At 38.3% G+C, this 18779-nt stretch overlaps 1 protein-coding gene across 6 annotated transcripts in view; it reads right to left on the bottom strand.

The window, feature by feature from the left end:
- The window catches only part of Aig1 (androgen induced 1), a 242959-nt gene that overhangs the window by 145744 nt on the left and 78436 nt on the right, over positions 1–18779 (bottom strand). For 4 of the 6 annotated variants that reach the window (XM_046450581.2, XM_046450576.2, XM_046450571.2 and 1 more), the window contains exon 3: positions 12346–12447. In XM_046450581.2, the coding sequence (XP_046306537.1) occupies positions 12346–12447 (102 nt within the window). Of the gene's footprint in view, positions 1–8083; positions 8542–12345; positions 12448–18779 lie in introns of those variants that run through there. The other 2 variants (XM_046450582.2, XM_046450586.2) reach the window with 2 other exon arrangements.

The following is an 18779-nucleotide window of genomic DNA, read 5'->3' as shown; positions in this document are numbered from 1 at the left end:
TGAGCTTGGGAGAGTCATCCAGGACCTCAGTTTCCCCAAAGGACCAGGTGGTTCGGGGACAAACACAGTAGATTAGATTCAGAACAAGTGGTCATGAAATAAAAGTTAGGCTCAACATTTTCCATTGGATTGTCATGCTCTTGCTTCTCTTGACCAACCATTTTTTTTATACTACTTGGATAAACAGGCACACAGATCCCATGAGGACAGGGAAAACCATCAATAAACCTTATTCTCTCCATGATCTGAAGCCAGAAGAAGGGTGTGTGGGGACGATGATTCTGGACTCACAGAAGTTTCTTTTCCCACTTTATCTAAGTATGACCAACACAACGACCCCCTCAGGAACTCTAGATACGTAGAGGCCAGCCACCTTGGTTAAAAAGGTAGGTGTTGACCTACCTTTCACTGCTGGGTTCTCCATGCAACTATCCATTGTGTCCAGTTCCAGCCCTGTTATAATCAGTTTGCCTCAATGGGACCAAAGTACCAGGCAAGATCAACTAAGAGAAGGAAAAATTTACTTGGGGGCTTTGGTTTTTAGAGGTCCAGTCTCCTCCATAGTTCTGAGTCCACAATGAGACAGCATATCATGGAGGAAGGGAATAGCAGAGGAAAGCAGCTCAGTTCACGACAACTAGGAAGCAGAGACAGCTGTACTCACCAGAGACAAAATAGTGACCCACCTCCTTGAGCCACACCCTACCTGCCTGTAGTAACCACCCAGTTAATCCATTCAAGTGAACTAACCCACTGCTTAGGTTAGAACTCTCATGATCTAATCGTTTTACCTGAACAATTGTCTCACACAAGAGCTTTTGGGGATACCTCATATCTAAACCATAACAGGCCCCCAGACATTTTTATCATGAGATCCCTTGCCACATAACCTTCACCCCTCAGTTTCTTATTTCTGCATCAATGAATATAGTAGCTTTTCCTGCTGCTCGCCCTGCCCTATTGCCATGATGTGTCTTGACCTTAGGAATCAACCATTCACTCTAAGCAAGGTCTCCATGTGGTTAAAATTTATGGCTCTGAAAAATCAATAATTTTCTTACTGACTATACCACCCTCAGTCTCTGAAGCAGCTTTAACTCAACAGCACACACTTAGGTACCTCAACTTAAAACAAAGAGCACATCACTATTAAATCCTAATATAGCCACTCGATGATCCTCATGTTCTTAATACTGTGGCTTCCCTATAGTTCTTCCTGTATTCACACTGAGTTTAACAACTTGAAATTCACTAGGAAGACATTTGGTCTGAAAAGGCAAAAACTTTAAATCTTGGCTTAACCACACACTAATCAGGCAAGAAAAATGTAGAAGTTTTATCACAGAGTATAATGAAACCATCAAAAATGTTGATGGAGGTCTGGATGACACTAATAAGCCTAAGGACAATGCCTAAGTTGCTTTGCTGTGTATTTGCGAAACCACAGGAAACTGTAAAAACACATAAGACAAGTTGAAACAAGGTTAGAAGAGGCTGGGCATGATGGGGAAGGGTCTAGGTATCATTTCCTCCATCATCATTTCCAGGGTGTGTACCAATTTCTAGATTCTAAGGAAAAGGTAGGGAAAAAACTGCTACCCTTTATGACTCAGAGACCAATGGGGGTTAATAAGCAAACATATGGTAACCAAACAATGCACTAAGAGCAATCAAGGGTGCACAAACAAACCGTTAAGGGTGTGGTGAGAAGGGACCCACTCAACCTAGGAGACCGAGAACCGCTTCACTCTAAGAAAGGAGCCCCCACTGCAACGCCCATTCTTTGAGAAAGATAAACATGGGCAGCGATAAGGAAAAGGGGCTGTAAAGAAAGAGGAGGGAGGCAGGAGGTGTAGAGACAGCCTGCAGGCTCAGTGTACCTGGGAGACGAGGAGATGGGAGATGGTGAGAGACAATGGATATGAGGAGGTGGGGGCAGACTGGGGAGCTACTTGAAGGTCCAACAAACAGGATTTGTCACCTAACTATATGGAGTTGTGGTAGAAGAGCTTTAGCATGCATCTCGCCCTTATTGAAATGGCAACATAAAACAAGTGATGAGATTTAAAGGAAAGGTTAATGTAATGCATTTGTCTTAATGTTTACTTCAAGGTCCATGTGTCAAATGCAGTGTGATGTTGCACATAGTTGCACCAAGACGCACAGACTTGGGAATGACCCATGTATATATTGCAGTGGTTGAAGTCATGGGGGAGAGTAAGATCCACTCTGAAGGGAATATGCGAGGAATATAGAGGACCGCTGTTAAAATACTACAGAAAGGATGAAGAGAGTAGGTAGATTTGGACTGGGGTGGAGGGGAATAACAACAAAAATCTCAGTTCCCTTTGAGAGCCTTTCCCACAGCTGAAGCCCACCCATTGGTCGTGGTCTGCTGCTGGAGCCCCCTCAGTGGAGATGCTCAACCACAGGCTGGAATGTAATTACCAGGTTATAGTTCAGGTATTCCTGCATCACATCCTGAATGGACCAGATGATCTTGAGAACCACAAGTCTAAGACTCTGGGATTCCATGGCAGAAACACAGCTTCTCAGCTTCTTTCCACTTTACTTTCTTTGGCAACTACATTGATATGAGCTGAGGTTGGAGCATCAATTAAAAGAGAACTGGAAAGGATACAGGTGTGGACTTCAGCCAAGGCATTCAGTCTGTGGCTCATGAATGATCCGTCTGTGGAAGTGAAGAAGGAAGCCAGTGCCTGTGACAGCACCCCCCCCCCGCCACTTCCCCTCCCTGAAACATGAAGACCTAGAGGCTCATGAATGGAAAACAGATGAGTGAAGTTTACTTTGAAATATCTTTGGATTTAAGGATTATTGGGGGAAAGCATTTGAGTAAACCACATTTAGGGTTTTGCTGACCCCCCCAAAAAATCTGAATAGAACTTATAGACCTTTTGACAAACTAAGTACCACTGCTGGGCCTGCTTATCTTTTAAACAAAGTAAGAACAAAGAGAGAATGTAAGCTAAGTGATAATATTAGCCTTGAATTCTACCTATGCATGGAAAATTAGTTCCATAAAGAGATTTTTGATGGCATGAAATTGTCTTAGAAATTCATTGTCTATTTCATAAATACCCAGATACAATAAACCAACATATAGAAGTACTTTTCAATAAATTTTATTCAGCCTATTATTTACCTGACTTGTAGCTCTTAGATGTTCCAAGGATGTGTTCTTTTTTAAAAAAAAAAAAAATTTAGTTGTAGATGGACACGATACCTCTATTTTATTTATTTATTTTTATGTGGTGCGGAGGTTTGAACCCAGTGCCTCACGCATGCAAGGCAAGCACTCTACCACCAAGCCACAACCCCAGCCCCTAAGGATGTGTTCTTTGAAACATAAGTTCAGGCCATCTCAGACAGCAGGAGCAATATAATCTGTACAAAAAAGACTCCCTGGAGGAACAGCCGGCCATGCACTCAGGATTTTGCTGCAGTGCAGCTGAGACTGAGTGATGTAAAATACAAGTTAGAAAAGAAGCAAAGAGTGGGGTTGCCTTCTCTGTCAACTACTATGAAGGAAAGAGAGAAAGAGGAGAAGAAAGAGAATGAGAAAACTTGCACATATCATAATCTTTTTGATAAGATCAGTTTATTCACACGAAAATATTCACTGATCATCCATGGTTGGAAGCGATGCTATAGAAGCATGAGATAACTCCATAATAGGAAAAAAGACCCTACCTTATGGACATGACAGTCTAGTAGAGGGAGACGGACAACAAATCATAAATACAACATATAAGCAAAGTCATATTCCATGTCAAGGATGGTAAGCTCACAGGGGATGGAAGAGGTGTGTACAGGGATTTTCCTGGGCTGGCAAGTACGGGGTGGTTGTGGTACCTAACTGGCTTCTCAGGGTTGGTCTAACAGAGAAAGCAGAATTGGGCATAGATTTAGAAGCAGTAAAGAAGAGAGCCAAGCAGATCTCTGGGGACACATTTCAACAAGAGGAGGGTACCTGGTGGGTTCAAAGAGCAGCAAGGACTGCAAGGAGTTCAGCTTGATCTACTGATATCCACTGACTCATCAAATGGCTGCTAAGTACCTGTGTCATACCCAGCGCTATGCTAGGTGCTGCAGGGCTGAAGAGAAAAACATTAATCCCCAAACCTCAAGAAGCTGAGAGGGTGGATGGTCTGACTTTGCCACTCTATCTTCTTTATTCTGGGACTTTTTTTTTTTTTAGTACTAAGTATTGAACCCAGGGGTACTGTACCCCTGAGCTACACCTCCAGACCTTTTTATTTTTAATTTCAGCAAAGGGTCTTGCTAAGTTGCTGAGGTTAGTCTCAAACTTGTGATCCTCCTGCCTCTGCTTCCCGAGGACCTGGGATGACAGGCCTGAGCCAAAACACTCAGCTGATTCTCGGACATTATAAAACTCCTTTGTCCTCTATCTCCCTCTTCTCAGCCCTGTCCTGTATCCTCTTTCTTATGCCCCTCTCTTTTCTTCATCGCCCGTTTTCCTTTTCTCTTTCCCTTCATTCTTCTCTCTTCCCCATCCTGGCCTCTCCCAATCTTTTTAGTTTTCTTTCTCTGTTTCACAAAAGTATTCACAATCTTCTCAAACAATAACTTAAAATACATTGTTTTCTGACTTAAAATGCGTTGGGCTGAGATAAATTTAAAAAAAAATGAAGTTAACTACAACTCAAATTGAATACATTGACATTTGTAACTGATTTAAAAAGAATAATCAAAAATCTTCATGTTAAAATTCAGATCTGCAAAATCTGATGTAAGAGAATTGGACTTGGTTGAACAAACAACCACAACTGAAATTTCACAATGGGAGAAGCCGTCATCCGTCAACTCTGACCTACCACAGCTCACACGCAGAACACCATGCAGCATTTCTGAAAGGCTCTGCCTCGTGGGGTACAGCTCCTCTCCTGGTTCCTGATCTTTGGGTCTTACTTGTGTTTTTTTTTGGGGGGGGATCCTAGAAAGGGGTTCCTAAGACATTTTTCACCTCTCTTTAGGTTTCTTTTATTTTGAAAACTGCCAGATATCTCATGGTTACTTTAGCACCCTATGTGAAAAATTGAGAAAGCCCAGTTTTTCTTTTTTTCCTATGCAATGTTTATGAGGTTTTCTTTCAACCAACAGCTTATTTCATGAAGCATCCAAGCATTAGAGTGACACAGACTCCATGGGTCATAAAGTGCACAATCCGTATAATCCAGAGCTGGAAACTATCCATAAAGTCACTCCATCTACCAAAAACATGGCATCAGAGCTGATTTCGTGCAAAACCAGAGATCATCCAAGTAGCATTTAATGTCTTCTCTTAGGGGAAAAGACGGATGTATAAAATCTTTCGTAATTACCAAATGTCAAAATAATATTGAACAGAATAAATAGTTGCCTAAATTAAGGTTCTCTTGAGGATTGGTTACACATAACAAGAACAACTGACAAATCAAGCATGAAGAGAGGTGGGGCTTATTATTTTTTCTCCCCATAAATTACATGGGGGAATGAACAATTCCTGCTGTGATTACAGGAATATCAAGATCTCATCTGCTTTAAGATCTGTGGTAATAATAATAATGTCTTAACCTTCTGCTGTGCTTTGCATTCTCACAGGACTTGATAAACATTAATTAGGTCTTCAATAAGCAGAAACATTCATTGTTGGTTTTTCCTGATTTAGCATCACTGAAAGTCCGTGCTCTTTCTAGAGTTTAAATGGTTATTTATTGCTTTTAATGTATATTTACTCCACTGACAATGCTTTAAAATTCTTATCAGCAGAAGAGAAAGGTTCACGGCTCTATTTCTACAACCAAGAAACAGATCAGAATAACAATAGTGCTTCTCCCTTGCAGAATGAATATGGCCCTTTGGGAACTACTCTGTTGGCTTGCAGAACTGTTTTCCTATTTATCTTTCTACACCACATACATGCCATTTCCATCCTTTAAAAGTGATTATGTTTTTTTCTTTTTCTCGTCCTGTACCCCAACAATGCCTAGCAGGGTGCTGTACATATTGCAGGTTTTCAATAAATATTTGTTAGATTGGATTAAATCAAAGATCAGCTCCCAAGTGTTTCAAGCTTTGCAAAACTGTCTCCCACAACTGTTCTCGATATAGTTTTAAAGCTGATTTGTTTGCTGATATTACCTTTTTATACTTTTTGGGTGACCATCAGTGGTTAAAGGATATGAAAGCAAATGTGACATTCTTCTAACCATCAAAAGCAAATGCACAAACATCCTTTTAATTGCCAACACTCAGTGAATGTCTAATGGGCATCATGTGCTATTGAGTGGCTGGGAACACAAAGATAAACAGAGCTTCAAGGATAGAACAATTTTTGGTTTTAGATATTGAACTGGCTATAGTTAAATGTGCTATATTTATATGTTTAGATTTTCAATTGTAATAAACTAAAATTCTGTGGGGGGTTTTTTGTTTGTTTGTTTGTTTTGCCTGCAGATTATACAACAAGGCTGTCTATTGCCTCTTCTCTTCTTCAAATACACTCTAGGATTGGTTATTGAGAGGAAAAAAAAGTAGACAACAGAATGGAACCAAATGACACCTTCTTTACTTACAATTGCTAAACTTCTGGCAATGGTAGTGTAAATTAAAATGAAAGCCCTGTGAATCTCAGATGCAGAGAGTTTTCTTGGGCTTGTTGTTTGCCTGAATTTGGTAGTTGTGTGCTATGAATTTGAGACTGGACTGATGATGACGTTCTTTGAGATGGTGCCATGATTTTATACTCTGTGTCTCAGTTCTGTGGTTCTACTTTAGATCCCTTGAAGTTATATTTAGCATCTTGGAAGAGTGGATGTGATTCTGCATGTGGACAGGATATGTACTCTCTTGGTATTCTTTTCTTTATAAAGATCTAAACAGATAATGGCAGTGTATTGTAAATTTTGAAAAAGTGAAATTTTAGTGATGCCTCAATATCCCCCACAAATAAGCTGTGAGTACCTATCATCCTTATGATATGGCTGGTCCCTGCCATGAGTACCCCTCTTTGCCGTCCCTCTGACTCAGTGACATTTAAATATAACAATGAAATCCCCTCCATCCTGGCCCCTTAACAAGGTATTAACCTGCTTAACTGAGCTTGCTCCCTGGATGCTCTTCCTACTTGGACTTTGAGTGGCCTGACTCGACATCCCTCCTGTCTCTAGGACCTGGGAGTAGAAGTCCTTTAATTTCATATGCCTTTCCAGTGGGATTTCCACAGCTGTGTTGGAGTGATACTTAAAGACTCCAAAAACAGCACGTACTTAACCCATTCACTACACAGGCAGGCAGGCCTAGAGAGTCATAACCATTTACAGGAATATTGAAAAGTTACAAATTAAACAATAAAATGCATTATCCTCCTATATTGTCAGATATATTTTCACAAAAAAACTAGAAAAATTTCTGATGTAATTAGTAGCAAATCATGAGATATTTATGAATTGAAATATAAAAATTAAAATATTTAATAAAATATGAACATAAATGTTACAAAATTTTATTTTTCTTGCCTCATTTCAGCAAAATCACCAAAAACAATGTTACAATAGAAATTATTACAAAATTTGACCTTAGATATTGCTATCTAGCCTAGCTGGCAACCTATGCCGGGTTCACAAATGTGACTATTCCAATAATTTAAGACAATGACAAAGGAAGCATGCAAACACACAGAAGTACCTGTTCAAAATCCAGGATGGCTATCTGACCTTAGGAGTCCGTGGAAAGAAAGAGGGACCCACTGGAATACTTTATTCTTATATAGTGGACACACAAGGGGAGGTTCCATGGAATATTCTATCCCCAAAAGGGCAAAGGGGCAGGATTACAAATGAACAGGTGAGTGTAACTCAACCCTACCAGATGACGCCTACTCCTGGAGCCACACCTCATTATCCAAGTTGGGGTAAGGCCCAATGTGTTGCGGGCTGCAACAACAGTTCCATTCTCCATTACTCAGGACTTTAAGGTGTGTACAGTCCAGAGTGGTTCCCAACACTCCGAGAGTAATAATCTAAATGATCCATCAAAAAAAATAATCATTATCAAAATATGAATAATTTGAATGCTTTAATCAAAATAGATACATTAAAATAAGTGTGAAGCCTTTCAACTGAATTATTTTCATACATTTAAAATACTATTTTCAAATTAAATATTCAAAATCATATTTTAGAATTAAAAGCAAATACAAATTATAATTGATAGTTATTAAAACTTTAGAATTGAAACAAAGCTGAAAAATACTTAAAATCTGATGATACATTTTTCAAAAACTTAAATGATCCATGATCCCATTTAATGTTCATGTTTTAATTTCTAATCTTGTAAAGAATCAGCATCATGCTTTATGCAGGTTGTATCTATAGTAACATACATACAAAATTTGAGTAATGTAAATTAATATTACAAAATATTCCTCAGTCTCCATGTGCAACTTCTTTTTGTCAGTAATTCTGGAACCATGAATTGGAACATGAAGAAAGGCAAGGACACAGCCATTCATCTCTGCTAGGAAACAAAATTCATTGTGAAAGAATCTACTGAGCTCATATTATCTCAGAGGATTTGACATGTTAATTAATTTATCTTTTCTCTTTCCTAAATACTTGTGTCACTCAATTTCCCTAATGTTTCTAAGTAGTGTTCATCTCCAAGAGTAAAAACTTTAACCCATTAATGATTCAAGAGAAAATTAAGACTGTCAAGTCCAAGTTCCAAAGGCTACATACATGCTTCACAGGTCATTTGTTTGCAACATTAAAAATTAAGAACAAGGATCTGCAACTTTGTGATTCATTCTCCAGCATGAAGGTAATTGTGTGCAGTGTAAGTATATAAACAATGGACCAAATGTCCAGGACTGTGCTTCTATTACACAAGACCTCCCTGGTTGTTCTCAGCTAAGACTCCAATGTCAGAATTATTTCGCATTCAGTAAGCAGCTTCAGATGTCTCCCTTTACTAGTTCATTCATTTAGGATACACAATAAGGTTATCTAGATATCACTTCCTGAGCACGATGATGTGCTTTGGTTTGACATCTGGAGGGGTGACTTGCAAAGCCCATCTTCACCTGTAATTCAGACTCTGGAAGTAATGAATGCCCTGAAATTTTTTTCTTAAAATGCCTCTTTCATACATTGGTGAAAAGATAGCCTCTTCAACAAATGGTGCTGGGAATACTGGAAATCCACATGAATGAAACTGAACCTCTATCTCTCACCCTGTGCAAAACTCAACTCAAAATGGATCAAAGACCCAGAGATTAAGCCAGAAACCCTGAACAAAATAGAATAACATGTAGGACATATTGGCTCAGGAACTGACTTCCTTAAAAGACTTCCAAAGTGCAAGAAGTAAAATCAAGAATCAACAAAAGGGATGGCATCAAACTAAAAGCTTTTTCACAGCAAAAGAAACAATCAAGAAATGAAGAGAGACTACAGAATGGGAGAAAATTTTTGCCACCTGCACCTCGGATAGGGTGTTAATCTCCAGGATATATAAAGAACTCAAAAAACTTAACATCGAAAAAACAAATAACCCAATCAATAAATGCCAAAGGAACAGAATAGACACTTCTCAGAAGAAATACAAATGGTCAACCAAATATATGAAAAAGTGTTCAACATCTCTAGCAACTAGAGAAATGCAAATTAAAATTGCATTAAGATTCCATCTCATTTCAGTCAGAATGGCAATTATCAAGAATACAAGTAACAATAAATGCTGGCAAAAATGTGGGGGAAAAGGTATATTCACACGTTGCTGGTGGGACTACAAACTGAGGCGACCACTCTGTAAAGCAGTATGGAGATTCCTCAAAAAACTAGGAATGGAACCACAATTTGACTCAGCTACCCTACTACTCTGTATATATATCCAAAAGATTTTAAATCAGTATTCCATAGTGATACAGCCACATCAATGTTTATAGCAGCTCAATTCACAATAACTAAGCTATGGAACCATCCTAGGTACCCTTCAACAGATGAATGGATAAAGAAAATGTAGTATAGACACACAATAGAATATTACTCAGCCATAAAGAAGAATGCCTTTATTGTATTTGCTAGTAAATGGATGGATCTGGAGACTATCATGCTAAGTGAAATAAGCCAGTCTCAAGAAACCAAGGTGCAATTTTTTCACTAAGTGAAAGGTAACCTACAATAAAGGGTGAGGGGGAATTAACAGATATTCAACAGATTAGACAAAGGGGAATGAAGGGAAGAGACAGGGGAAAGGAAAAGGAAAGACAGTGGAATGAATCTGAAATAATTTTCCTATGTACATATATGAATACACCATAGTGTGTCCTACCATCATGTATATCCACAAAAATGGGATCATAATTAGAATAAGATACATTCTATGTTTGTGTAATTATATCAGAATGAATTCTACTGTCATGTGTAACTAAAAAGAACAACAAGAACAAAAAATACCTCTTTCACCCTGCGCAACTTTTTTTCCAGTAATTCTGGAACCATGAATTGGAACATGAAGAAAAGCAAAGAAAGTGTCAAGTGGTTTATCTTAGAAAGCTGAACTATGCTGCTTTGAAAACAAGCTTCAAAATATCCCAAAAGTGTTTCTCCTGTATTTTCTTGAGGTACAGTTGTAAAAGCTACATGAAGTAATAATTTCTAAGAATCGATTAATGTTTTGCGTGTTGAGACAAAATATAAACTAGTAGAAGGAACACACACTCCAGGCCAGACTGGCCTTGGCTCAGACCCCGTTTCTACCACCGCAAGCTTATTGTTTTGGGACAAATTATATAGCTTCTTTGAGCCTCAGTGTTTTTATTTGTAAATGAGATAATAATTCTGTGTTTGCAGTGTCAGTTTCAACACTAAATGGTGCAACCACTGAGGAATGAGGGGTGACAGAAGAGACTCCAAAGATTGTACATATTGGTATTGATAAGCAAAGACTTGTAGAAACTGGTTACACTGAATTCATTCGACGGTCTAATACGTATGTATTGATCCCACCATATGCCAAGCCCCTGGGCACAGTGCTGAGAATTCAAAGGCTGTTGCTTTATACTAGGAGCTTAACATTTTTATGGGGGTGCAGATGTGCATAACAGAGACAGGGAAGTGGTATGCAAGCACAAATAATGGAACAGCAAACTTTGCAAGGAGAGGTAGCAAAGACTTCTTAAGGAAGTCTGTAAAGATGGCAGCTAGATGAGCTAGAGTGTACCAGGGAATAATAAGAGGAGCACTTGGGGCAGACTGCAAAAGCACAGAGCTATGGAAAGGTTTTTCACCTCTGAGAAGAGTAAAATGGAAAAGAGGCAGAGTAACAATATCGGGCCCCTTAGGTGGTTAACTTGAACCCATAAGAGCAGCTTATGTTGTTTGAAATTAGCTCAGATACCAAGGTAATCTGTCAACAGTGTGGCTCCAATTGATCACAAAGAAAATTTCAGTTCCCTGACATGTGCCACTTTCGATGGGCTGGCCTAAGAAAGGTTGGCTCCAGGGCCATCAGTACGCTAGTGTTTGTCAGTACACACCACTTTTCTTAAAAAGTACTGAAATTGGAGGCAGAAGGGAAACAGTTATTTTAGATCTAGGACTCATGATTTCTAGCTCTTCATTCCCCTGTAATTTCTGTGATGGGTTGCCCTTTTCAAGAGGAACTCCCTGGGACCTATTCTAAAAAATTGCTGTAACTAAAATACATGTTTCATAGCTAATAACCCAACAGTACTCCATTCCAGAAGCAGAAAAGGAAGATGACACAAAATATCTCTGCAGAAAATATGTCCTCAAATTTTGTAAAGTGGTGTGCAAACATTTCAAAGTAATCTACTGGAAACCAGTGAAACACCACAGCTAGAGCATCAGAAAGATGCACACAAAGAAACAGCCCAGGGCCAACACGCCAGGAAGGGCAGGACTTGACGAAGCAAACAAGCTCCTGCCTGGACACCTCCAGGGGCCGACAACGATTCTCCCAGGGAAATAACAGTCTTGCTGTTCTTCTGGGGGCAACTGTCCATGCACAACAGTTGCTTCCAGCACAATCCCTGGGTTGTGAGGTGGAGTTGGAGCAGAGGACTGACGATTGTGTAGGTGGAAATCAATCTACTACATAGTCTAGACAATGACTCAACTCCATTATAGAACATTTTTAAATTTACATGTGGTATTCTTCTCTAATGATAATCTCTCATTATTATTTTCTGAAATCTGATGGATATTTAGGTCAATGCCTTGGAAAGTCTAAGATAGAATATAGTTCTAGAATAGATTCTGTTCGGTCAAAGGAAGCCAATTGTCTTAATCTACTCACCATTCCGTGATTCAACCACCCTGGGATAAAATTATCAAGCAACTTCGGGTATATCATCTCTCTGTCACAGGCATAGATGGTCCAGAACACCGATACGACGAACTGGAAAAGGAAAAGAAATCTTTTATTTTGAGTTCATTAACTGTCTACAACATACAATCTGTTGATTATCTGTTGTTAAAAGAACCCAACAGAATTTGAAACTGATGCTAAAAGTCAGAGAATAAACCAGCTCATGGCTGTAAACATGGGTCAGTTAGTGGTGACAGTTGGGGTGCCTCCTCTCTCTTAGGACTCCCAACTGTGTTCTCTCAGGCAGAGCAAGAGGGAGAGGAAAGAGGCCTGTGGTCAGGAGCAGCACCATTTCAGGGCTAACTGAGCTGGTATGATTCCTCTCAAGAGGGTTTAAAAGTTCACTGGTGGTTTTCTCGGATCCCATTCCCCACTTTACAGAGCTAGCACACATTCAAGAAGCTGTAGCCTCGTCCCTTTTCCTTGAACCCATCATGTGCTTTAAATTAATCTTCACCTTCTCAAATTTCCATTCCACCACTAACAGCACTGAAACCGCTGCTTATAAAATGTCCCAAAGTCACATTTCCAGCAAATGTATTAATTTATACAGCCTCAGCAAGGGCTTCAGCTGTGCTGAAAAGCAGGGTATGTGAAGGGTAAAAGGAAGATTCCGGGTTCTCTTGGAATAACTAAGAAGTTCATCTGCGTTTCAGAAGTTTGTTTTGGCCCATTAGCAACATAATCATTGAAAGAGAGTAGAATACTAGATTTATGTTTTTACTATTCTTTGAACTAATAGTGAGAAAAAAAAATTCAGATAAAATAAAGAAATAAGTGGCCCACGGTCTTAACCTTCAGCATAGAATTTAAAAGAAAAAGTACATGCTTTTGTAAATGTCAAAAAATAGACTAAAAAATAGGAAAAGGGAGACGGTCTAGAAGCATCACAGTGTTTATATAATGTTCTCAAAATAAAAAAGATACTACAAAATGAAAATAATGCAGCATGAATATTAAACAAAAGTTTTTATTTCATTTTCTAGTTATTAATGCTCTCACATTTTATTAATACAAACAATAAATATTACAGTACCATTTTTAATAAAACACTTTGTTACACCTGATGCTCAGACTAGCACTAGAAGAGTCCCAAAGTTTTCCCACTGTGAGTTATGATATGGGTAGTCTTAGCCAGGACACACAAAAAAATCACCTTTCACATTTAAGTGGAACATTCATTATTTTATAAAATATAATGGATGAACATTAATTCAATAGGCAATAGTACCAACCTAAGTGTCCTTCAATAGATGAATGGATAAAGAGAATATGGTATATATATATTCAGTGGAATATTACTCAGCTATAAAGAAGAATGAAATTATGGCATTTGTCACTAAATTGATGGAGTTGGAGAATATCATGCTAAGCGAAATAAGCCAATCCCACAAAACCAAAGGCAGAATATTTTTTTGACTATGTGAATGCACTAGGGAAGAACAGAGTTACCTTAGATTAGATAGAGGGGAGAGAAGGGGGGAGGGGAAGTGGGAAACGAAGAATAGTAGAATAAAACAGACATTATTACTTTGGGTGTGTGTGTGTGTGTGTGACTGCTTGACCAATGTGTTTCTACAACATGTACAATCAGAAAAAGGAGAAATTATACTCCATCTAGGGGGTATAATATATATCAAAATGCATAAATGCATTCTACTATCATGTATAACTAATTAAAAGAAATTAAAAATGTTTTTAAAAACAGGCAACTGTATATTAATTACATTGCTTTAATACCAGATTGGATCCCTATCTTGCTTTTATTCACTGTAGTTTATAAATGCACAAGATTTTTTTAAAAAGAAAAAAATCTATTGTTTGCTTAATGCTAACTACCGTAACTTTTCAAGTACAATGAATAGTTTTGAATTATCCATAATTTAGAATTATTTACTTCAGATTTCATATATACTGAATATCCATGCTGACTGCATTCGTAAGGCACATATTTGATAGTTACTTCAAGTGTTTATCACATTACCTCTCAGCATAATCTCCTTATAGCGGGCTGGAACACAAATTATTGTATTTTTTCCTTTCAACAAATAGAGAAATTAAGGTTTCTCTTTTCACTTTAGTAACATTTGTTTGTGTGTAAGGATTCACATATCATAAATGGAATGGAACCTCACTATAACTTCAATGATTTTAATCCCGCCAATTTGGGTGCTAATGTAGACAGAATCTACTGTGCACTAAGTTTATTTCTATTTTGTGAAGAAAGGATTTATTAAGGAACTACACACACACACACGTACACACACACAGAGGCATGTGACAATTAATTGTAAAACATGTAAATTTTTTTTTCTTTGAATGACCTTGCAGTTGGTGGTCTAAATACTTTGGTGAAGTCTGGATTAACAGAGATCAAGGTGGTGTAGGGGCAGGCAGAGTCAGTGGAGTCAGGGATCCCAGTCACAGTAGGCAAGGGGAAAGAGGCCTTTAGCAGGGGATAAAGTAAATTAGGCACAATTTTAAAAAACAGGAGAGTTGGCTAAGATAAGAGTCAAAGGAGAGAGAAAGTTAGGGAATTACCCACAAGCAATACCCAGAAGAAAGGGATTAGGACCAAGTACTCTTTCCTCTTTAAAGTGAGATGAAGCACTTTTGCTGCCAGTTGGAAATATGCTGAGCACAGACTGAAAATGATCTGGAGCTCTACTGTGGATAATGTGCTAGGAAGCCAGTAAGATATTTAAAGAAAGACTGTCAAGGATCAGGATACTACAACTGAGGTTAATGGGATGGTTTTGTAGAGGAACCAACAGCATACTGCCCAGAGCTATCAAGATATTTTAAAAGTGGATTTAGAAAGAGGATCCTGGGAATTTCCCAGTGCTGTGAACTGGGTAACTCTCATAGACAGAAGGTCTGAAATGAGGATGCTATAAAATCAGAAAGAACATCTTTCAGTGACTGAGCAGTGTTTCTAAGCTGTTACTTAGGAAGGAGAAGTTGCCAATGACATACATCAATCACCTTCTATTGAAACACAGTGGACATTCAACTAATGATAGTCCTTCCTATTTTTACTCTCTTCTTGTTGTATAGATTTGGCAAATCTGAGTAAAATCAATCCATCAGGGCTGATTTCATGCCTTAATGCCAGGGTGTTTTACTAGGTTCCATAGCGATTCTACCCTCAGACTAGGACCCAGGCTTTATAGCCTGGCTCTTCACAGTATGGATCAACAGCACCCATGTCACCTGAGAGTTAGTTCCTATATGCAGAAGACCATTTCTCACTCTGTTAGGTTCTAATCCTAAATTTTAATAAGATCCTGAGGTCATCCATGTGCACATAAAAGTTTGAGAATATCTTGCTTAGTGAGGCCCTTCCAGCAACCTTGTGCCTCCTGCCTTCCCATGGAATGAGGAGATCCCAGGTCTGGAGTCCTCTCTACCCAGAGACTACATTCCTCCCTTCTAGGCCACACCCAGGTAACCATGACTCTAGAATTCCCTCCCCAAACACACACAAGTATGACTCACGATGCCTCCTCCTCTGGTTATGAATCCAGGGTGGACTTTGTAATAAATGTGTATTTACCTTGATCTGAAAGGGGGTTAAGACATGTCTGTTTCTGTAGGCTAAGCACCAAAGCTTCATGTTTAATCCGGGTATTCACACATAACCATGAAGCCATGCAGTCCTGCAGAGCCATTGGTGGAAATACCTTCACCTCTGCTATATAACATCACCCACTCATGAGAACAAAATTCCATCCTGTTCAGTCCCCTCCTCCACACAAAGCCAGGAGATTATACTGCCCTTGCAGCAGAGCAGGGCAGAATCCTGGAGCCATGTTACAATCCTGATCACACAGGATTGTTCTTCTTTCCACAATTGTTTTGACTGTTTTAAGTCCTTTGCAGTTCCAAAGTTCCATTTAACTTTCAGAATCTCAGCTTGTTAGTTTCTACAAATATCCTGCTAGAATTCTCACTTTGACTATTTGAGAACTGACGTCTTCACATGGAGTCTTCCAACCCATGCACACAATTTACTTCTCCATTTACTGAGGCCTCCTTTTAATTTCTCTCAGCAATGTTTGTAGTTTTCAGTGTACAGATATTCACATATTTTGTGGAATCCATCCTTAAGTATTTTATGTTTTGTGAGGTTATTGTACAATATATTACATTTTTGACATTCTTTGTTGCTAGTCTATAAAAATACAGCATGTTTTTGAATATTGTCATTGTTTCTTTACTTTGGCTAAATTCACTTGGTAGTTCTAGTAGCTATTTTGGATTTTCATTTATACATAATAAGCAAATAAGAACAGTTTTCCTTCATTTCTTACAATTTGTATGTCTTTTACTTTCTTTCCCTTTTAATTGTGCTACCTAAGATCTTTGACACAATGTTGGATAGAGTGATCTAGAATGAGCATCCTTGCCTTCTTCCCTAGTGTAGGGAAACTATTCAGTCTTTCAACATTGAAGTTTGGTATTAGTTGCATAGTCTTCTTTGGTACCTCTTATCAAGTTGAGAAGACCTCTTCTGTTGTCAATTTACTTGGGAGATACATCTATACACACAAATACACAGACACACACACACACACACTTATCATAAGTACTATATTTTTTCAGATGGTTTTATTGCCTACCTTGAGATGATCATATAATTTTTCTTCCTAACTCTGTTAATATGAAGAATCATATCAACTTATTCTGCAAGTTAAGAAAACCTTTCATCCTCAATCATCACGTATTACAATTTATGTATGTATGCTGCTGGATTTGATTTGCTATTTTGTTAAGGATATTTTTTATCCTCTATTCATGAAGTATACTGATCTATAATTTTCTTTTCTCATGATGTCTTCATCTGATTTTGGTAACAGGAAATTGCTAACCTCAAAAAGCAAGCTGAAAGTGTTTTCTCTCTTTTCTGAAGGACTTTTGCAAAACCAGTATTTTTTTTTCTTATCCAAGTGATAGACATCTCTAGTAAATCTCTCACAACTTTTCTTATAGGCAAATTTAATTATGAAGTAATTTTCTTTAATGAAATAGGACTATTGAAGCTTTTTAATTGTTCTTAATTGATTTTAGTAATTTTCATCTTTTGTGGAATTCCTCCATTTTATCAAAGTTTTCTTTTTTCTATTTTTGTTTTATTTTTGGTTTTGGTGCTGGGGAAGGACCCAGGGCCTTGTGCATGCTAAGGAAAATAACTGTGTTTCTCAAATACTGGGTTGAATCTCCAGCTCTCATCTAAGTGTTTGAATCTATAAAGTTGTTCTTCATATTTCACTGTGGAAATTGGAAAATGCTATCAATCAGGTATGCTTCCCCTGGAGAATCAGGTGTTCATTACCAGCACAACAGTGTTGGGAGCTACTTTCTGTTCACCTCCAGTGGCCATTCATGGCATCCCTAAAGCACCATGGGGTCACTGCTCAACCCTGGAATTTCAGCCAATACTTCAACCTGTATCATGAAGGAATTATAAAGGTTATTCAAAGTGAAGTGATTTCCAAGGAAATGTGAGTCACCTTTCTGGGGATGAGACTAGAAGGACAGGAGGCACAGCTAACTGAGTTAGGTCTCATAAACAATTTTTTTTTACATATAAACACAGAACAGATGGTAGTTTCTTGGCTTCCTATGCTGATATCCTCTTAAAAGTATGGTCATCAGCAAACCCAAAATAAGTTTGAACTCTACTACCAGGGCATGGATATGAAACAGAAATAGTTTCACGTGGACAGGCTAAGTGATACTGGAACGTTCTGACACTGTAAAGAAGTTGCTTCTCTGGCCAGGATGAATGGCCAGCTATGCCCCATGGCGCACCTGCTGCTTTCTTGGCTTCCAGGACCAGAATACTGTATTTGAACGAAGAACAGAAGGAACATAGTTCCTTTCCAGTCCTTCAGATTTCAAGAAAAAGTACTTGAGGGACAGCTAACATCAATGCCCCATCCACACCCCTAGAATGATTGGAAACTAATGCCAAACAACAAAGACTCTGGACACACAGTTTGCGTCTTTTTAAAAGCAGTTTCTCATATGATAGCTGACAGAAACCTAAACTTCAGCTTTAGCTCACTTCTAAGAAACATTCCTGATTATGTTTTTTTTTCTTTAATTTAGAAAAGCCAATTAAAATGCAAAGGATGTTGTAGAGAAATACTCATTTATAAGGGCCAAGTTGCATGATGTCAGACATCCAAAGAGAGAAGGAGAGGGAAGAAAAATAAATATGTCTTTAAAAACTTCAGCTTCAGCATTCAGATATGATTCTATGAAATTCCTTTCCCTTTTTCTATTTTGACACTCAAATAATCAAATGCTCATAGGAAAAACATTCAAATTTGGGGTGGAGGGATGTCACCTTGTTT

The sequence above is a fragment of the Marmota monax genome, unplaced genomic scaffold (assembly GCF_021218885.2).
Source record: "Marmota monax isolate L192 unplaced genomic scaffold, Marmota_monax_Labrador192_F-V1.1 WCK01_AAM20220418_F8-fsc00030, whole genome shotgun sequence".
NCBI lineage: Eukaryota > Metazoa > Chordata > Mammalia > Rodentia > Sciuridae > Marmota > Marmota monax.
This window is presented reverse-complemented; position numbering and strand designations above follow the sequence as displayed.